The following is a 22,780-nucleotide window of genomic DNA, read 5'->3' on the forward strand; positions in this document are numbered from 1 at the left end:
GTATGTTGAATTCAGTGTTTTGCGTTCCGTTTTTCACGGATCCGTTGTTCCGTTTTTTGCTTCCGTTGTGGTTCCGTTTCCGTTCCGTTGTTCCGTTCCGTTTTTCCGTATGGCAAATACAGTATACAGTAATTTCATATTAAAAATTGGGCTGGGCATAACATTTTCAATAGATGGTTCCGCAAAAAACGGAACGGATACGGAAGACATACGGATGCATTTCCGTATGTGTTCCGTTTTTTTTGCGGACCCATTGACTTGAATGGAGCCACGGACTGTGATTTGCGGCCAAATATAGGACATGTTCTATCTTTTCAACGGAACGGAAAAACGGAAATACGGAAACGGAATGCATACGGAACACATTCCGTTTTTTTGCGGAACCATTGAAATGAATGGTTCCGTATACGGACCGTATACGGAACGCAAAAAACGGACCGTATACGGAACGCAAAATACTGTAGTGTGAAAGAGGCCTAAAGGAAAGCACCTAAAGGGGGTTTGCCCTGCATGTCGTCAGCAGAACAAAAGCTGCTAATTACCACTACAGGTTACTGTAAAGCAGGAAGCTTCTCCTGATGGTAGTAGTAGTCCAAAACTTCCCCCACAAGCCCGGCAGGTTATTACTGGAACAATTATGTGACTAATGGGATTGATTCCATGAATAACATTATACGCAGGCTGCGTTACACCTGCTCATTAGCAACCATCTGGCAGTGTAAAACTGCCGCCGAATGCCGATGAAGAGGCAAACGCTCGATCATCGGGCATCTTAAAAAATTATCGTTTGCAGGCGGAAGATCGCGGTGTCTAATAACGATCTGATGCCGGCAAACCATTATATAGTATGGGGACGAGTGATGGCATAGCGATCGCCCCTCCGCTGAATCGCGCAGGGCAAAGGCATATTCTGGAGATCCGGTGATGTACCAGGCCCTCCATGGGGAAAGCGACGTCACCGGCACTAAAGAGCGGGCTTTAGCGCTGCCCTAGCCTGTACAACATGCTAGGGCAGCGCTAAAGCCCACCCATCAGTTGGTAATGGGCGCGCCTAGCAGTGTAATATTATAGGCAGAAAAGCCCTTGTCCTGCATGATACAGCACAGAGCAAGGGAGAGCATCGGAGCATGAAATTCCCAGACAACCCCTTTAAGGGAACCTCTATATACTACAATTCTCTAATCTAATGATAGTTTTAAAGGGGTAGGCTCATCGTGGACACTGATAGTATATTGCTAGGTGTGGCTCTCCTATGTCCAGAACAGGGCATCCAAAGTGAAGGAGAGCACACTACGCGCGCTTGGCTATTTCCTTCAGCTCTACAGCGTTGAAGAGCGCACAGCGCAAGCGCGGCTGCCGCTCTATTCACTGCTTTGGGACTGCCAGAAATAACCAAGCCGGCCCTCAGTTATTTTCAGAACTGCCGTAGCGGTGGAGGGTGGCCGCGTATGTGAGGCTGCTCTCTGTTCACGTTCTGGAGATAGGAGCAGGTCTCAGAGGTGTGGGACCCGCACCTATCTGACATTCATGGACTATCCCAGCGATCAATGTATACTCCCTTTTAACATATTGGTTATTGAACACTACTGTGTGCGTGTATTATAGGGCTGAAAAAGCAGAGCTTCCCAAGAGGAACCAGGTAATGTTGCATGTTTTAGACTTACCTGAATTCCAATGGAGGACAGTTTACGTTTCGGGAAGGGTTCAGGGGCGCGCGGCTCTTCTTTGATGCTTTTTACGGCTGCATTTTTGGGGGGTACTTCAGGAGGGATTTGCCTGATTGGAGTTGGGGGGGCAATGCGGGTTACACTGGGTGCCCGGGTGCTTTCAAGGCTCTCAGTGGAGGTGCTGAGCCCGGACTGGCTGTTAGCTTCACTCTGCCCCTCCTGTGCATCCAGATAGGAGTCCTGGGCAGATTCAGTACTACTTTGTACAGTCACAGATATGAAGGGTTTGGAGGTGGTGCGAGGGGGTACAGGTGGGGGGGTCTTCTTGTAACCCACCAGACAAGAGGAGCCTGTGAGGACAGAGAAGAAGCTATATTAACAAGTACAATACACAATCATAATCAGCATATGTCAACAGGTACGTGGCTTCTGGCATTATGACAGCCTCGGCACCAAGACTTATTAGCGGTTGCGTATCTTTACTATTGGAGTCCTGAAGGTTTTGTGTATACGAAGCACTGTAAATGCAGATGTACCGCACCACAAAGTCATCCAGGGGTTATCCCATGAAAAGTATTACTATGCAATGAATACAGCATACTTTATTGCAATAAAAAAATATTCTTGGGTTGTGTGCATGACATTTTTCCCTCTGGTAGCGCCCCCTGCTGTGTATCCTATGGCCATTATTCTGGTCCACCTTCTCCTGCATTCAGCGGCGGACAGTAGCTTCCCTTCCTCCCCTCAGTGACAGCATAGCGATGTGATCAGAAACCTTTCATCCATTATTCCTAAATTCATAGACATATACAGTATAGCTATGTCTCTCTAAATTGGGGGGGGGGGGGGGGGGGGAGCATTGCATACCCTAGTGCTATAAATTACTGGAATCGTTGGGGTCGTGGGTGAGGGACTATTTTCTATGCAGGAGAAGAAGATAGGAAAGCAACTGCAAAGCACTCCTAGAAGATGCAGGTGCTTGATGGTCACATGGGATGAGCTGCTGCCCACCCACAGAAACCTCCAACCCCTATAATGGCTTCCCCAATGCCCGGGCCCCTCATATACATTATACTTACCGTCTTCCCCAGTTCCCTGCACAGCTGCATCGTGGGTGACGCTAGGTACGTATAATGTATATGAGGGGGCCGGGAATTGTAAGGGGGGGGGGGGGTCATTATAGGGGTTGGATAATCCCTTTAAATCATTTTAGAGTACAATATTACTAATGGAGTATATGTGCAAAGAGGTATCTCCCAGGGTAAGAGAACCATCTCACTAGCGCCACCATATGGAGACAACTTCCTAGGAGTCAAATAGTCTGACATTTTAACAAGCCTTGGAACATGACAAAGGAAAACTGCCAAGCCAAATATCCAGCTGTCTACAAATGGTTGTTTGGCTTGGCCATTTTCCATTGTATTCCAAGGCTTGTTAAAAAGTCGAACTTTGAGTCATAGAAAGCTACTTCCAGAAAGTGGCGCTAGCGAGATGTTTTTTTATTTCCCTGGTAGGTACCACTTTGCATATTTTTTCCCATGGAGCATTGCCAGTAAGTCTCCATACACAGCTGGTCTCTTTAGAGCAAACACTAGGGTGGGCGTATATGTCAAAGAGAAGTCCTAACCTACAGAGGCAGGAATCGCCACGAATATTACCACAATCACTTGTTTCTGGCCTCCAGCTTCTGTCAGCAGTTTTGTACCTATGAAACTGGCTGGCCTGTTGCATGTGCACTTGGCAGCTGAAGACATCTGTGTTGGTGCCATGTTGATATGTGCCCGCATTGCTGAGAAAAATGAAGTTATAATATATGCAAATGAGGCTCTAAGGGCAATGGGGGCGTTGCCATTACACCTAGAGGCTCTGCTCTCTCTGCAACTTCTGCATCCTCTGCACTTTGATTGACAGAGCCAGGCAGTGAAAATTGGCCCTGTCAAAGAGCAGTTGCAGAGAGAGCAGAGCCTCTAGGTGCAATGGCAACACCCCCATTGCTCCTAAAGCCTGATTTGCATATATTAAAACGTAATTTTTCTCAGCAATGCGGGCACATATAAACATGGGGCAAACACAGATGCCTCCAGCTGCCAAGCGCACGTGTAACAGGTTAGGCAGTGTCATAGGTACAAATCTGCTGATAGATTCCCTTTACAGCACTACCTATATGTCCACATCATTTGGATCTATACCATTGCAGTATAGCTCCCTCTGTACACTATGTTGGCACGGTATGGCACATTATGCATACGACCCTCTGAATGGCATTACCCTGTCCACTGTCTGCACTACATCGTTTACCTCCAGGTATGGTACTGACTAAGCACAATGGAGGTGGCGTATATCTGGCGCACATTCTGACGCACGCCATGTTGTGGCAGAATCTGACACCTCTTCCCCGCTCAAGCAAGGTCTAAAAAAAGGTGTGTGGCATAGACAGGGAATTTTCTACCCCTGCTTTAGGCGTAGAAAATGGTCTAAATGTAAGACAGCAAGGAAGCGGTCATACATTTAGAATCAACGGTGGATAAGCCAAAGTTATGTAGAGACCTGTGGGATCCGGCGCTTATTTAGACGGGCATCTAAAAGGCTGGTCTTAATAAATGTTATATGCACTAAATGGTCATCCTCTATGACGGGGAATAAATTGTGATCGTTTGTCCCCATTCAGATCCATTGTTTGCTGGCAGCAGATTCCTGCTTACACAGGACGATGGGGCTACATGGTGACCTGTGTCACACGACTATCTTTCGCACCAATGTCACACAAGATTTCTTGAAATAACAGGCAATGGTGTTGCACTGCGACACGACAGTCGCAAAAAATCTATCCAAGTTGGATTTTTGTGCGACTGTCGCTTTGCAGTCGGCAACACCATAGACTATCATTACAATAAATGTCGCGCGACACATGCCGCAATGTAGCTGTACCCTTTTTGTCGCGCGACACATGTCATCATGTAGCCCTAGCGTTAGAGATGTGATCATCCAACAAATGAACGGTTGCTCATTTGTCAGATAATCAGCGGCATCTTTACACGGGGCAATTATTGGGAATGAGTATTCCTATGAATGCTCATTTCTGATAATTACCCTGATCCTCAGCCTTTGCAACCCCTATGATGCCCGGGCACCTCACACAGGTTATACCTATCCAGCTCCCCAGCACTCACATAACTCGTCATGCCCGCATGAAGGGGGGGTAGGGTGCCGCAGCAGATAACAGGCCGCTACAGGATCGAGCCTCCCCAGCATCGCGGGTGATGCTAGGGACGCTCGTTCTCTTCGCGGCCTGCTATTGGCTGCCTCCCCCGTCCCAGATGTTTTAATCCGTGCAACGGGGCGATGCAGCGGCAGCCATCAGGTGCGCCGTGCCGGGGAACAGGGTAAGTATAACCTGTATGAGGTGCATTATGGGGGCCTTATAGCGGTTGGATAACCCCTTTCGGCTATAACTATGGCGCCCTGTTATGCATCTTCATTTAATCATCTAGGACTTGGCGATAAAAGGCTCAGAATATGGAAATATTGCTGTGCAGAGGCTCTCAGGGTAATCCTAGACATACATAGATCAGGGGTTTAAGACATCAATGCATAAAGCGATCTCCATGTGTCTATAAGGTTCAGAGCTGGAAGGCACAAGGTTCTGCTGCGAGTTACGACACCGCTGGAGACGGCGTATACGGTTTACTGGTAGCGAGAGGTTCTGGAATTCTGCATAGTCATATTAAAATACTCAGACACAATTCACACACCGCCACTTAATGCCCTATTACAGACACATGTAATAAGCAAAGCAGACGCAACGTACACAAGACAGCTGCCACGCAACATAGCAGAGCCTGTACAATAGGCATACATGCTGCATACCAGACACATAGTATTACATTCCACACCGCGCACATTCGCAGACACACACCCTGCATAGACACTTCCAGGGATTAGTGTCTGACTCGCTATCCTGATTACTTCCCTTGATGTCTGACCTACATTTCCTGCGCACATCAGCCGGTGACATATTCAGGACTGCTCGTAGCAACAATCCAAGCTCAAATTAAAAATGCAACTAATCTGTTAATGTGCACACAATAGATTGTGTCCTAAGAAGAATAAGACAGCGAGGGATGTATTCCTTATAACGGGATTTTCTTAGTGGGGGTACCGGCTCTCCTTAAGGAGACCGGCTGTGTATGGAGACTTGCGTTGTTGTTTTCCAGTGTTGAGATCTTCTGTCGGCTCTCAATAGCGGAATTAACAATGCAAGTGTGAAAGTAGCCTTACTGGCAATGTAAAGAGGTACCTGCCAGGAGAAGAGAACCGTCTCGCTTGTGCCACCTTAGAGATATGCTTTACAGCTGCCACCATGGACCATAGACCTCACTGACGTCTGTAGGAGAGTTTTCTAGACATGCTCTGTGACCTGCGCAGTAGGGATGAGCAAATCGACTTCGGATGAAACATCCAAAGTTCATTCACATAAAACCTGGTTCTAATACTGTACAGAGCAGGAGCTCCGTACAGTATTAGAATGTATTGGCTCCGATGAGCCGAAGTTATTGCTTTGCGAAGTCTCGCAAAACTTTGTGCAATAACTTCAGAAAATTTGTAATGTAAAAAAAACATTTCCCGAACTTGGGCTCGGTTCCAAGTGGTCCCTTGGAACTGAACCCAAGTTCGGGAAATGATTTTTTACATTTACAAATTTATTTATGAAGTTATTACGCAAAGTCTCATAAGACTTCGCAAATCAATAACTTCGGCTCATCGGAGCCAATACATTCTAATACTGTACGGAGCTCCTGCTCTGTACAGTATTAGAACAAAGTTTTATGTGAATGACCTTTGGATGTTTCATCCAAAGTCGATTCACTCATCCCTACTGTGCAGAAGTCAGGAGGAAGCTGCAATATCACCTATTGTGAATGGTGTATTGGATCCTGAGTGTTATATATATATATATTTATTTTATGCACTTATATAGCGCTACTATATTCTTCAGCGCTTTACAGACATTAGCATCACTCTGTCACCAATGGGGCTCACAATCTAAGTTCCCTATCAGCATGTCTTTGGAGTGTGGGAGGAAACCGGAGAAAACCCACACAAACACGGGGAGAACATACAGACTCCATGCAGATGTTGTCCTTGATCGAATATGAACCTAGAACCCCAGCGCTGCAAGGCATCAGTGCTAACCACTGAGCCATATGTTTTATATAATATATATAATATACGTCATTGTAATCTTGCCTATGATGAGAGTGAGATGACTGCTGAAAAGAGATCTGTACAGACCACGCCTGTTATTAGTGTTATTAGGCTTTGGGGCCAGAGAGAAAACTGTAGGATTTTTTTAATGCAGATATTGACATGTAAAAGTAAAAGTAACATCGCAAAAAATATGAAAGCATGATTTAAACATGACACGTTCCCTCTAAACCGATAGCTATACACAGTGGAATATATACTATTTGTTCTTGGGAATCCACCTGGGATCGAAACCTTCACTTTTCTATAATAAATGGGAGAAACGGGCCAATAGGGATTAGGGAAGAGACTTTCCATCATGGGAACTGACTTCTGAAAGATACAGAGCACTACTGACGGCAGAATAGACCAGATTACCAGAATGCTTCGTGACCCAAGCTATAAAAATGGAGACAACATGGTGGGTCTCTACAAACATACTGGGGGGCCACTTCTCAAGCTGAAATACTCCTATATTAGGCGCATTTCAGGCGCAGATTGCGGCACAACGATTAGTTGCGCCGCAGTCTGCAACTTCTCCCCGCTCACGCCAGGTCTAAATGAGTTAACGTGGCGTGGGCAGGAAGGGCCGGCAGGCCAGTCTCATTTACCGTTTTCTACGCCTGCTTCAGGTATAGAAAAAGGTCTAAATATAAAACAGCTCGAAAGTTGTCTTACATTTAGAAGTGGCAGAGGATCCGCCCAAGTTATGGAGAGCCAAATATAGGGCTTTATTAAGATGGTCGTCTAAAAACGCCGGTCTTAGTAAATGACCCCCACTGAATGGTAGAGCAGATGCCCATTTTGTATGGATTGAATGAAATTTGTTTTGAGGCCCTGAATGGATTAATATAGCCTATAGACTGACGGGTCTTATTGATGTCAAGATGCCTAAGCTAAAAAGTAATGTTCGGTTCAATCACCTTCTACCGTCATGTTGGTACACATCTGTCAAGCGGCTGATCATGGCGCAATCATTTTCCTGACTGCTTTGTATACACATAAGGATTACTGTGCCAAGCGCTGTCATTACAACAGATGCATAATTGCGGGGTATGGCAGGTTCTGTCATAGACATATCATATGATAACTCATTAAATCATCATCGCCCTCAAAGCCCTCTCTAGAGTAACAGGGAGTAAAAAACAGTACGTGCTCCGTGTGCATAAGGGCTCATTCACACGCCATATCCATGCTGCGGACCACAAATTGTGGTCCGCAATGTATGGAAACCAACCATGTAGACTCATTGACTTGAATGGGTCTGCAAAAGACAGGACATGTCCACGGACCCAAAAGCCCACCGAAGGGCGTCCGAGTGTTTCTGTGGGCTTTTGATCCATGCCTCCGCTCCATAAAAGATAGGACATGTCCTATCTTTTGCAGTATTTTGCGGATGGTGGACCTATTCCAGTCAATAGGTTCAAACTACAGCACGGAGTTCACACCGATGGTACCCATGTATTGCGGACCCGCTGTTGGCGGTCTGCAACACAGGCACGGCGACCATACGGTCGTGTTGGTGGCCGCGGGTATGGTTGCTGCCGCATGGCCTTACTTCCCCCTCTTGCTCCAGAAGCGGGAATAAAACCACTGAAATGGGCTAGTTTTGGCAGTGGCATTGCGGCCATGATTGCAGCAGGTCCTCCGCTGCTTTCAGCCTTCCATAAAAAATATAAAAAAGTAGATTCATTTTTTTTTTTATGAGCACAAGTACAGTGATGGGCTATTTCGGCGGACCTATAGAGAATGAATGGAGCGGCAGGGTACATGCTCAGCCTGCGGCTCCCTAAGGGCTCATGCACAGAACAGTATTGCTTTTTCAGTGTTTTGCGGTCCGTTTTTTACAGATCCGCTGTGTTTCCGTTTCCTTTCCATTCTTCCGTATGTCATATACAGTATACAGTAATTACATATAAAAAATTGCGCTGGCCATAACATTTTCAATAGATGGTTCAGCAAAAACGGAACGGATACGGAAGACATATGGATGCATTTCCGTATGTGTTCCGTTTTTTTTTGCGGACCTATTGACTTGAATGGGGCCAAGCACCGTGATTTGCGGACAAGAATAGGACATGTTCTATCTTTTCACGGCACGGAAATATGGAAATACTGAAACGGAATGCACACGGAGACACTTCAGTATTTTTTGCTGAACCATTGAAATGAATGGTTCAGTATATGTTCCGCATACTGAACTACAAAAACGTCCAGTATACTGAACGCAAAATACTGTCGTGTGCATGAGCCCTCAGGATGGGGTTCTCAGGATCAGTGGGGGTCCCAGCGTTCAGATCCCCACCGATCAGTTAGATACCTGCGGATATGGGATACCTTAAAAACTTGACACAACCCCTTTAATGATATTTGTGCTGTCTAATAAAGAAGATATATTTTCTAAAAATGAGTGCACATTTCTGCTTACTTATCAATATTATACACTAAAGACAATTGGAGGTTTATCAATAAGGAAACCTTGTCCAAAGACTGGCCTTTTGGAGAGGACCTGTCCCCTCTCCCGACATGTCTGCTTTAGTAACTACATGCATTCCCAATGTAATACCAATTCTGGAGCCTCTTTTCATATAACTGTTATGCGATTCCTCTGTTATTCCTGCTAGAAGTTGTGAATGAATTGCTAGCAGTTTACAATGACGGTCCAGATGGGTGTTGGGGGTGTGACACTAGCAGCACTGATTGGATAGTGTCAGACTGTGCAGGGACACCCCTCTGAACCTTTCTTACAGACTGCTGGCTATTCATTTAGGAATAATAGAGGAATAGAACAATACAGAGTACATGAATAGATAAGCTGGAATAATTACATAGAATATGCAAGCAGTTACTAAAACAGACATGTCAGGAGAGGTGACAGGTCCTCTTAAACTCATACATAAGGAAATTTGCTGAAGCCTTTGTCTTGGAGATTTTTCCAGATGGGTGTTCTGTGCAATTTCCACCTCATAATGACACGAGGGACAATAATTCCTGGTATCGCTGCACGCTACAATGCTGGGCTTCTGTTACAGGTCTGCGCTCAGTTCTTGTTACACAAGCAAGATGGTTCCAAGAATTCTGGAAGCAACGCGGCCAAATAAAAATGACCAAAATCCTCGGGCTCCGACAACATACAGTTCCAATAGCTTATTCTCAAAAATTGTTTTAACTAAAGTAAAAAAAATCTGATGGGAATTTAGTTGGATTTTTTTTACTGGGTTTATTAACTCAATGCTTGCACATGAGGATTTAAAGGGCATGTGTCAGCAGTTTTGTACCTATGACACTGGCTGACCTGTTACATGGGCTCTTGGCAGCTGAAGGCACCTGTGTTGGTTCCATGTTCATATGTGCCCGCATTGCTGAGAAACATGATGTTTTAATATATGCAAATGAGCCCCTAGGAGCAACGGGGGCGGTGCCATTACTCCTAGAGGCTCTGCTCTCTCTGCAATGTGTCAGATGTGATCAGAGTTACATTGTGCTGGCCCTGTCATAGTGCAGAGGACACAGCAAATGCAGAATAAGCAGAGCCTTTAGGTGTAACGGCAACGCCCCCGTTGCTCCTAGAGGCTCCTTGCCATATAGGAAAGCTTCATTTTTCTCAGCAATGCGGGCACATATGAACATGGGACCAACACAGACGCCTTCATGGAAAGGATCCGTATTTTGCAGAACAACATATGGACACGGCCACGTGCATGAAGCCTACCTTATTTTTGCAAAGGATAAGGGTGTTAGGCATGGGAATTCACAAGCTCCACCGTCATAGAGCTCTAACAAGAAGTGGGATCCAAATATACTGCCACCGACTGCTGGAGGGAATCATGCCACTTGTCACTCCCCGTCTAAACGTCTTCCTGATATTTAGCCTGGTTGCCATCTAACGGCCTACATATTCATGATGACAGAGGAAGCCACACATGAAAGCAGACCTGTCACATTCTGCACATCAAATGACTGGCGACGCTGACAACCGAGGAACGCGCGTCCATGTATAATGCGCTGGCTGCCCGGTCTCTTATGTACGTACAAGTCCTCACAGCAGCTGATGTCATTTATTATTATACCATTCATAGGACTATAAAGCTGAAAGACGAAATAATGAAATTGGAATTTTAAAAATTGATCTCTTACTCCGCTCCACTCGAGACCCTCCAGGCTCCTCCGAGCACTGAAGGAATTCAAGGAGATCCATTAACAGTACGTGGCATGAATTCAATTATTTCATGGGTACTGACAAAGAGACCTAGGAAATTACGGTTTATAAAATGTAGACTGGCATGATGACATAACCAATTAACGTATACATTTTTTGTGTACGTTAAAGGGAGTCTGTCACCTCCATATGGCCATATACAGCGCTTACATTGTCCTATCGCACACCTATACATGAATGTTATGGTACCTTTGTCTTTGTCTTTACACTTGCAGAATCTGGAAAAATGAAGGTACCATAACATTCATGTATAGGTGTGCGATAGGACAATGTAAGCGCTGTATATGGCCATATGGGGGTGACAGACTCCCTTTAAACGTAATACAAAATAGTGATATGAACCCACATTCTCTGCAGATTAAATATTTCTTCATTTAGGGTGGGTTCACATGTGGTGAATGAATTTGCTGTGAATCAAGAAAATCACTGCAAAAAAAAACCCTGAAAAGGGCAGGTTTCTGGTATTTTATATAATTTTATACTAGATGTTCCTAACCTACTTTAGCATATCTTGAGTTCTGTTCACACTGGCTGTGTGCACTCCGCATTGTGGTCCAGATCCATTCACTTCAATGGGTCCAGGATCCGCAAAATGTGACGAAAAATAGGACATGGTCTATCTTTTGCAGTGTGGAGGCGCATACCCGGAAGCCCAGATTGGCATCACAGCATTCCTTTTACACTATGTGTTCAATAGTCCAGTGGTCAGTCATTAATGAGTGTGCACCCTTGCAGACACATAGGCAGCCTGTACCCCCGTAACGTAGCGTGCAATATTATTTTATCTTCCACTAACAGAAGGACCCGCTCGGGTATATTTCATCTATTTCATTTACTGTCTGTGTGTGTCGTTAAAAGATATTAACAGTATCCCCCATAACAGTGACCTCTACAGCACACCGCCCCTTTAACAGTGAACTCCACAACTCCACAGCTCCCCCCCCCCCACAGTGCCCGGCCACTTTAAAATGGGACCTCCACAGCAGCTCACCCCCTTAGCTTTGACTTTCACAGCAGCCTGACAGCGGCAATGTTCATTCCGCATTTTGCGGACTGCACATTGCCGGCACTAATAGAATATGCCTATTCTTGTCCGCAATTGCGGACAAGAATAGGACATGATCTATTTTTTCCGGGAACGGAATTGCGGACCTGGAAGTGCGGGTCCGCAATTCCGTATTCGGGCAGCACATCGTGCTGCCCCATAGAAATGAATGGGTCCGCAATTCCGTTCCGCAAAATGTGGAACGAAATTGCGGACGTGTGAATGGACCCAAACAGAGTTTCACAGCACCCCACTACCTTGACAGAGACCTCCTCAGGGGCCTGTCCCCCTAACAGTGACCTCCACAGTACCCCACTGCCTTAGCAGTGACCTCACAGTACACTGCTGCCTTAACAGTGACCTCCACAGCAGTTGCCTCTTTAATAGTGGCCCCTGCCCCCTTAACAGTGACCTCCACAGCGCCCTACCCCTTTAATGCTAGGGATACACGACTACTTGTGTCGCGTAACATTTTGTCTCAACAATTTTTATAATGAAAGCCTAAGGTGTTGCACTGTGACATGCTGCAACAGTCGCAAAAAATCCATCCAAGATGGATTTTTCTGCGACTGTCGTGTGCAACACCATAGACCAGGGATCAGCAACCTTCGGCACTCCAGCTGTGGCAAAACTACAACTCCCAGCATGCACACCTTCTTGGCTGTTCTCAGAACTCCCAGAGAATTGAATGGAGCATGCTGGGAGTCGTAGTTTCTCCACAGCTGGAGTGCCGGAGGTTGCTTATCCCTGCCATAGACTATGTCACATGTCGCAGTGCAACACCATAGACTATCATTATAAAAATTGTCGCACCAACCAATGTCGCGTGACACATTTCGTCATGCAGCCCTAGCCTAAAGCTGACCTACAGCAGTGAAGAAAAATGACTGGGTTGTTATGGAAACCTGGAGAAAACTGTGTGTATGTGGAGACTAAGGGCCTGCAAGCTTCTATTGGCTGATAAGGGACATGTGACCGTGTGTATGGCAGTTGGGATATGAAGAGAAAGATTTGCAGGTTTTTATTGGCTAATGAAGGTCATTTTTTGGGACTATCTCAGGAACGGTACATCATAGAGAGCTGTGACCCCCACAAGATTTCTTTCCAGGTAGCAAGGGATGTGTATACCAAGTTTCGTTGAAATCGATGGTTGCGTTTTTAAGTGATCGCGGAACATACATACATACATACATATATTAGGGTGGCCAGACGTCCGATTTTCAGGCTCCCTGTCCTCCGTCCAGCGCAGTGCCTGGACGGACACAGGGATGTCCTCCTTTTCAGTAGCTCACGCTCAGACAGTAGCATTGTGCTGTCTGAGCGTGAGCTGCAGCAACTGACCGAGGCTTCTCGGACGTGTAAATGAAGCCTAATGGAAGTACAGTATGAGCCTGTGGCAGGCGTCGGGCGCCATATCACAAATCTATAAGGCCCCTTTCACACAAGCGTTGCGGATTGGGGCCGGATGCGTTCAGGGAAAATGGTGCGATTTCGACACTAAAACAAGTCAGTTTTCACTGCGATTGCGTTCCACGTTTGCGTTTTTTTCCGCGCGTGTACAAAACATTGTAATGCGTTTTGCACGCGCGTGAGAAAAATCTGCATGTTTGGTACCCAGACCCGAACCCGGACTTCTTCACAGAAGTTCGGGTTTGGGTTAGGTGTTGTGTAGATTTAATTATTTTACCTTATAACATGATTATAAGGGAAAATAATAGCATTCTTAATACAGAATGAATAGTACAATAGGGCTGGAGGGGTTAAAAAAAAAATAAAAAAATATATAACTCACCTTAACCCACTTGATCGTGCAGCCCAGCATCTCTTCTGTCTTCTTCTTTGAGGAATAGGACCTTTGATGATGTCACTACGCTCATCACATGATCTTTTACCATGGTGATGGATCATTGCGACGGACCATGTGATGAGCACAGTGACGTCATCAAAGGTCCTTTTCCTGTGCACAGCAAAGAAGACAGAAGAGAAACCGGGCTGCGCGATCAAGTGGATTAAGGTGAGTTATATTATATTATTATTATTTTTTTAAACCCCTCCAGCCCTATTGTACTATGCATTCTGTATTAAGAATGCTATTATTTTCCCTTATAACCATGTTATAAGGGAAAATAATAATGATCGGGTCCCCATCCCGATCGTCTCCTAGCAACCATGTGTGAAAAATCGCACCGCATCCGCACTTGCTTGCGATTTTCACGCAGCCCCATTCACTTCTATGGGGCCTGCGTTGTGTGAAAAACGCAGAATATAGAACATGCGCGATTTTCACGCAACGCACAAATGATGCGTGAAAATCACCGCTCGTGTGCACAGCCCCATAGAAATGAATGGGTCCGGATTCAGTGCGGGTGCAACGCGTCCACGTCAGGCACTCGCTCGTGTGAAAGGGGCCTAACACTGCCGCGTGCGCTGGATCAAAATAACGCGTCTAAATGCAGAATAATTTCCCGCAATAAAAAATTATTAATTGACTGAATAAACAGTTTTTAACAAAAATAAATTAAAAATTAAAACTAAATAATAAAAATGTAGTTTTTCTGAATTTAGTGATTTGACACCCACCTTGGTAACGTTTCCTAGGTTTTCCTAAAGACTATAATAAACGTATATGTCTGCAACTCATTGTATGTGGATATCATGTCTAACCAGTCGTATGACTTCCATCCATCCTACTACTCCCCAGGAAATGGCCGCCAGGCCTCAGATGGTGGTTTCTAAGCAACAGACTCATTGCCTCCACACGGTTGCCGTGACAACACTCATCCACGCAGCGTCCTTTTTAACCCTTTTGTTATTATGGCAACAAAGTTAGGCCCAAACCAGCACAGAGGAACAAGTGAGCAGGGTCGCCGTGAGGAACAAACTGAAAGGAAGAACCGTGACTCCACGGCCATGACAACCATGTGGCTTTGAAGCAGTGCTCCACACAAAGGTTTATCCAGGGTCAGCACAGCTCCGTCATGGGCCAAGTGTCCTGTCTGAGACATTTATAGACTTGTCAGCGTCTCCGGCAGCCAAATGGTGACAAAACAGGTGACAAGACAAGGTCGTACTGGTCAACAAAGCTTACGTGATGACCGAAACTGGACAGGTCACAGGAACGTGCACCTACGATATAAACTTCACAGTGCGGGCGACCCACGTTTTCACACAAAGGTCACTCACTGAGACTAATGTCCTCAAGTTGTCCACTTCTGCAGAATATGGAGCCACTACAGCTCTGGTTGCCCCTATCCAGCTTTCCTAGTTCCCTGAAAGGCAACTCTGCCTGGTAACACTAAGGCCCCTTTCACACAGGCCAGAATTCCACGCGGGTGCAATGCGTGAGGTGAACGCATTGCACTCGCACTGAATCCAGACCCATTCATTTCTATGGGGTTGTGCACATGAGCAGTGATTTTCATGCATCACTTGTGCGTTGCGTGAAAATCGCAGCATGCTTTATATTGTGCGTTTTTCAAGTAACGCAGGCCCCATAGAAGTGAATAGGGCTGCGTGAAAATCGCAAGCATCCGCAAGCAAGTGCGAATGCGGTGCGATTTTCATGCATGGTTGCTAGGTGACGATCGGGATGGGGACCCAATCTTAATTATTTTCTCTTAAAACATGGTTATAAGGGAAAATAATAGCATTCTTAATACAGAATGCTAAGTAAATTAGGGATGGAGGGGTTAAAAATAATAATAATAATCATTAAACTCACCTCATGCACTTTTCTCCCAGGTCCTTGAAGAAGAAGAAAGAAGACAAGCCGGGCTGCGCGAACAAGTGGATGAGGTGAGTTTTTGTTTTTTTTTAACCCCTCCATCCCCAATTGGAATTATTTTCCCTTATAACCATGTTATAAGGGAAAATAATAAAATCTACACAACACCGATCCCAAACTTCTGTGAAGAAGTCAGAGTACGCGTCTGGGTACCAAACATGACGATTTTTCTCATGCGAGTGCAAAACGCATTAAAACGCTTTGCACTCGCGTGGAAAAATCGTGCATTTTCCCGTGACGCACCCGTATCCTATCCGGCCCTCACACGCGACGCCCGTGTGAAAGAGGCCTAAGACATAAAATGAAGGACGTAAAAAAGCGTAAGTTTATTTTTTTGTGGCCAATGTTCAGTCCCAGTTAGTCAATATAATGTATCTGTATAGCGCCACCTGCTGTTTGTTCATTTCATTATTTCTCTGTGCACCTCACTGAGGTGGTCGCACGCGCTCAGTTTAAATCTTCAATTGCTGCCAGCCATATCTTTTGTTAGAAGATGTGACAGTTACAGGAAAAAAAGCTACAGCAGAAAGACACGCCCCCCACACGGGAAAAGTCACGCCCCTGAGGGTCCAGCCTGAACTACATCTAGTAGAGCAATTGGACAACTGAATGGGGAGATCTCTGGATCCATGTAAGGTACAGGGCTGGTTCTAGCTTTGTTAGAAAGAGGGTGTCATGTACTATAGGACGTCTTATTGTAATTTTTTACATCAATCATGGGATAACCCTTTTAAAAGGGACCCCGTCACCATGAAAATGATACTCAATCTACCGGCAGCAGGAAAATCTGAGCAGATTGATCTGTTAGTTTTATGGGAAATGATTCAATAGGTTATTTAACTATGGACTGAAATCCTCACTCATCCTGGGCTTAGGAGTCCAGTGGGCGGAGTCATCCAAGGATTGTCAACCTTCCCTGTAGGAGCAGGCACAGGACTGCCCACTAGACCCCTAATCATAGGGATTTCAATCAATCAATTACGCATTATCATGAAGAAACGATATATGAATCTGCTCCGCCACTCCTGCCGATCGATCATTCGCTCGATATGACAGGTTCCCTTTAAATTCTGACACTGACTAATAACTGGATGACACTAAAACTGTACGACTTATTTTTTTAGCAAACAGAGGGGGTGTAGCACAGCGACAGATGATCTGTGTAATGACAAGGAGACATTTTACAGGAGATTCGGCTAAGCAGGCAAACAAAGCACAAGCGCTCCCTCCGCTCTGTGTATATATAATTATTTACAGCGTCGTAGTGTTTTCACACAATTGCATCAGCAGCGGATGAGCAGATCAGCAGGGGCCGGGCGGGTGCTGAGCTAATTCTGGAACAAGGGATTTATAATATCACCATAGACATCAGAGCCAACGAAGCTCATTATATGCGAAAAAAAGCCACCGCCTCCTCTTGGCATCCCACCAAGTTTCTATCAAACCGGTATCAATATCCAACACCTCAAGCGGCAAGATTGTTTTCTATGACTTTACCACAATGAGGCCACTTACACATCATCAGATCCCCTTCCTCGGGAGAAAAGTTGGCATCCTAATAAGGCTCCATGCACACGACCATGGCCGTGAGGTTACGACTGCACGGCGAAATGTGGCGCGTGACTTCTTGTTACAGAAAAGTCGCACAACTTTTCTGTAATGATAGTCAATGGCGTTGCAATGCGGCATGCTGCGACAGTCGAAAAAAAAAAAAAAAAAATCCATCCAAGCCGTATTTTTTGCCGACGGTCGCGTCGCACGTCACACTGACACCATTGACTATCATTACAAAAAAGTTGCGCTACTTTTCTGTAACAAAAAGTCACGCGACTCATGTCGCCATGTAGCCGGACCCTAACAACAGACGCGCAAAGTACGAATCCCTTCCGTGGTTTTCTCACTCCCATCACTAGAATGGACTATTCTCATCCGCAAAATGGATCGCAAGAAGACACGCTCTATAAATTTGCAGAGAAACTGATCAAAACATGATGAGTGCACGACCCCATAGAAGTGAATGGGCCTGTGTGCCAACTGCAAGCAAAAAATATAAATGAAATCATGTCGTGTGCATGAAGGGGTTAAAATTGTATTATACCAAACACTCTAATTTCCCAAAAAGCAATGGGTAGAATACCATATACTAACACTAAAAATTCAAAGAAAATTTTAAATAAAAATTGTATTAGGCTATTTCTCAGCTCTATCGGTTCATGGGAAAGTTGGGTGACAATATCATTACAGCTCCCTGAGGGGTGATCACTTAGGGTACTTTCACACTTGCGGCAGAGTGATCCGGCAAAACGTATGCCAACTTATGGCATTTGTAAGACTGATCAGGATTCTGATCAGTCAGAAAAATGCATTGCAATACCGGATCCGTCTTTCCGGTGTCATCCGGAAAAACGTATCCGGCATTTATTTATTTTTCACCTTTTTTTCAGTGTGCTCGATGGATCCGGCATTCCGGTGTTTTGAATGCCGTATCAGGCACTAATACATTCCGATGGAAAAAAAAAATGCCAGACCCGGCATTCAGGCAAGTCTTCAGTTTTTGTGGCCGGAGATAAAACCGTAGCATGCTGCGGTATTATCACCGTCCTGATAAGTCTGAAAGACTGAACTGAAGACATCCTGATGCATCCTGAACGGATTGCTCTCCATTCAGAATGCATGGGGATAAAACTGATCAGTTTTTTTCCGGATTTGAGCCCCTAGGACGGAACTCTATGCCGGAAAAGAAAAACGCTAGTGTGAAAGTACCCTAAGCTCTTAGAGGCTCCAGAATGGCGAATCCACCTGGAAATGGAGTAATAAGGCAGTGGGTTTCTATCAATGCACAACTATCAGCCTGGAAAATCCGAGTGACAACCCAAAAAGTCCAGTATTTTGCATCCACGTGCGATCCACATTTTTAGAGGATTGCACACGGATCGATTCATTTCTATGGGTCTGCAAAAAAAAAAAGACAACCCACAGATCCATATGTGCGTTCCGCTAATTACAGAACATGTCCTAGTGTCGTCCGTGATGTGGATGAGAATAGTCCTTTCTAGTGACGGGAGTGAGAAAAATTGCACATGGAAGCGGTGTGTACTTCGCGGATCCGTGGTTTGCGGATTGCAATACGTCCGCGGTCGTGTGCATGAGGGGCGTGCTTAATTGACAACGTTTTTAGAGTTGTAATACACCAAATACAGTCTACAGAGGTAGTAACAAGCAGTTGGAAAGAGAGAGACGTAACACATACTTGTACATAAAATAATACCGATACATTGGAACATATACACGGAAATAAGGACGCAAGCGGGCTATTGCTACAATTAAAGCAAACTGGCCCTGTGCTAAAAAAAATATATAATTATAATAATAATAATAATAATAATAGATACCTATTTAATATCAGGGATGCTGCACAGCAATTCTCACACACTACACCCTGCCGCAAGCCTTGCCATCTATGACGCAAAGGGTTAATGCAGTAGCCGGTAGATGCAAGCTGGTAGCCCCGCACAGAGAATCAGAGACAGACCTCGAGCGTCCTCGCCTGTACTTCAAGTGAATCTTCCGTCTTGTAGGATGCGGAGCAGGGTGTATCCACTGTACAACCCCATTGTGCTCCGAATTACATAAGTGGTGAGTAATGGCACATAGACACACCGCACCCTGCAGAGCATCGCACCCCACAGGATAAAAATTAACCAACCCTGTATTTTTTATATATAATTTTTTGTAATAATAATAATCAATGCTGCACGGTCTGTCCTACACAGGCATCACCTATAGGAAATATAAGGCAAAAAGCATCGCACCTGGTACCGCACAGGCTTGGGTCGCCGGTCGGATTGCCGCAAGCCACTGACAACTGTCTAGAGTACGGAAAGCTATCCCTACCTCCGGGATCGTGGGTTTGATTCCATTTAGCTTAAAAAGGGTTAATTGCATTGCTGTCACTGAGCTGGCAGACACGCCCCCTTTTAAAGAGACGGCGCCATGTGACTACAGGATTCAGCTATGAGTCAGAAAACCACCGGCAAAGAAATACACACCCAGCATGTGTCATGTCTGTGCGGTACACACACAGAGCCAGGCGTATTATTGCGAACATGAGGGGCGAACACTACATCCAAATAATGGATCCTGCTCGATTGGCACTGAGGACTCAATGACCTCCTACGTCCTGGGAAAAGTGAGGGCGGGCGTGTACGTGTGACACACAGCAGTCAATGCGATTTCCCTCCTATGCTGCAGTTCAGGAAGTGACGCCCTCCATGCATTCTCTGCCGCCGCTGCATTATGGAGGCAAACACAATTGCCTTCCAGTCAGCTGCTCGCAGACCTACGCGTGGACAGCTGGGGAGCAGCTGCCTTCACGGGCGTGGACTTTGGTTTGTATACAGTGATGTTCACTGTGGGACGTATTTAAGGATAGGAGCCCTAAGGCCCCTTTAACACGAGTGAGTTTTCCACACGGGTGCGATGCGTGACGTGAACGCATAGCACCCGCACTGAATCCTGACCCATTTATTTCAATGGGTCTGTGTACAAGGGCGTTTTTTTTCACGCATCAGTTTTGCGTTGCGTGAAAAACGCAGCATGTTCTATATTCAGTGTTTTTCACGCAGCCCTGGCCCCATAGAAGTGAATGGGGCTTCAGTGAAAAACGCATTGCATCCGGAAGCAAGTGCGGATGTGATGCGTTTTTCACTGACGGTTGCTAAGAGATGTTGTTTGTAAACCTTCAGTTTTTTATCACGCGCGTGAAAAATGCATCAAAACGCATTGCACCCGCGTGGAAAAAAACTGAACAACTGAACGCAATCGCAGACAAAACTGACTGAACTTTCTTTCAAAATGGTGCGAGTTTCACTGAACGCACCCGGAGCCAATCCGTCACGCTCGTGTGAAAGAGGCCTTAGGCCTCTTTCACACTTGCATTGTCCGGATCCGGCGTGTACTCCACTTGTCGGAATTACACGCCGGATCCGGAAAAACGCAAGTGTACTGAGGCATTTGAAGACGGATCCGTCTTCAAAATGCTTTCAGTGTTACTATGGCACCCAGGACGCTATTAAAGTCCTGGTTGCCATAGTAGGAGCGGGGAGCGGGGGAGCGGTATACTTACAGTCCGCGCGGCTCCTGGGGCGCTCCAGAATGACGTCAGGGCGCCCCATGCGCATGGATGACGTACCATGCGATCACGTGATCCATGCGCCTGGGGCGCCCTGACGTCACTCTGGAGCGCCCCGGGAGCCGCACGGACGGTAAGTATGCCGCTCCCCTTTACCATGGCTGCCAGGACTTTAGCGTCCCGGCAGCCATGGTAACCACTCTAAAAAAGCTAAACGTCGGATCCGGCAATGCGCCGAAACGACATTTAGCTTAAGGCCGGATCCGGATCAATGCCTTTCAATGGGCATTCATTCCGGATCCGGTCTTGCGGCAAGTCTTCAGGATTTTTGGCCAGAGCAAAAAGCGCAGCATGCTGCGGTATTTTCTCCGGCCAAAAAACGTTCCGGTCCGGTACTGAAGACATCCTGAACGGATTTCTCTCCATTCAGAATGCATTAGGATAATCCTGATCAGGATTGTTCCGGCATAGAGCCCCGATGACGGAACTCTATGCTGGAAGACAAGAACGCAAGTGTGAAAGAGCCCTTAGTATAACTAATGTCCTATCCTTAGGCCCCTTTCACACGGGGCGAGTATTCCGCGCGGATGCGATGCGTTAGTTGAACGCATTGCACCCGCACTGAATCCCGACCCGTTCATTTCTATGGGGCTGTTCACATGAGCGGTGATTTTCACAGGAATCCGCGCTCTAGTTTAAACGGCGCAGATTTTCCTGTGTGTGGATATCAAACCTGCATGGCAGAAAAACAATACTATTTCCATGTCCATTCTTGGCCGTGCCCAACTAAATGGGGGGTAAATCCATGTGCTGACGGTTGGCTCAGCCTTTGGACTTCTGCGTTATATACAAACCGGATTTTTCCGATGTGCATTTCCATCCTAAGGAGTTATCGTAAGGCTATATGCTCCCCAAGTGCCCTATAACAAGCCGTAATATGTTCATGAGGCCCAAAGGTGCCATTAGTTATCCTTAGGGCTCAAGCACATGACGGTTGTTGTTTTGCAGTGGCAAAACATGGATACTGGCTGTGTGCATTGCGTATTTTGCGTCACGGAACAGCTGGCCCATAATAGAACTGTCCTATCCTTGTCTGTAATGTGCACAATAATCGGGTATCCATGCAGACGCACGTCATTTCCGTTTTCTTTGGGGGGGGGGGGGCCAATGAAGTGAATAGTTCCGCAAAAAAATAATAAGAATATTGAACGGACAAAAAATAAGTTTGCCTGCGTGTGCCCTAACTAGCCCAACTTGCCGATGGAGTCAGCAGGGCACCACTGGCGTCCACTGTGTGAGGTCACAACCAGAATTTAATCTTTCTGCTCCGATGACTGAAGAGAAATATGGTATCCACCATGGAGAAGTGAACTCAGCCTTAGGCCCTATGCACGCAACACCATATTTTTGCGGATAAGAGGAGGACCCATTCATTTCAGTCGGGCCGAAAAAGACACGGACAGCACACCGTGCGATATCTGCATCCGTATGTCAGCTCCGCATAGAACACGTCCAACATTTGTCCATTTATCGGACATAGTGCGGGACACGTAGAAGAGGAAAATGCGGGATGCACACAGCCAGGATCCGCGTTTTGCGGACTGCAAAATACATTTGGTCATGTGCATGAGGCCTTGGAGTGCAGTAATGACGAAAGAACTTAAAGGGGTATCCCGACTTTAGAACACTG

At 45.9% G+C, this 22,780-nt stretch overlaps 1 protein-coding gene across 3 annotated transcripts in view; it reads right to left on the reverse strand.

Moving 5' to 3' along the window:
* Positions 1–22,780, reverse strand: part of DLGAP4 (DLG associated protein 4) — a 134,238-nt gene that overhangs the window by 28,989 nt on the left and 82,469 nt on the right. The window contains exons 1-2 of one of the 3 annotated variants that reach the window (XM_044297324.1): positions 20,009–20,134; positions 1,665–2,017 (exon numbers count right to left, since the gene is read on the reverse strand). In XM_044297324.1, the coding sequence (XP_044153259.1) occupies positions 1,665–2,017; positions 20,009–20,015 (360 nt within the window). In that variant the 5' untranslated portion in view covers positions 20,016–20,134. Of the gene's footprint in view, positions 1–1,664; positions 2,018–19,771; positions 19,920–20,008; positions 20,135–22,780 lie in introns of those variants that run through there. The other 2 variants (XM_044297323.1, XM_044297322.1) reach the window with 2 other exon arrangements.

The sequence above is a fragment of the Bufo gargarizans genome, chromosome 6 (genome assembly GCF_014858855.1).
Source record: "Bufo gargarizans isolate SCDJY-AF-19 chromosome 6, ASM1485885v1, whole genome shotgun sequence".
NCBI classification, from domain to species: Eukaryota; Metazoa; Chordata; class Amphibia; order Anura; family Bufonidae; genus Bufo; species Bufo gargarizans.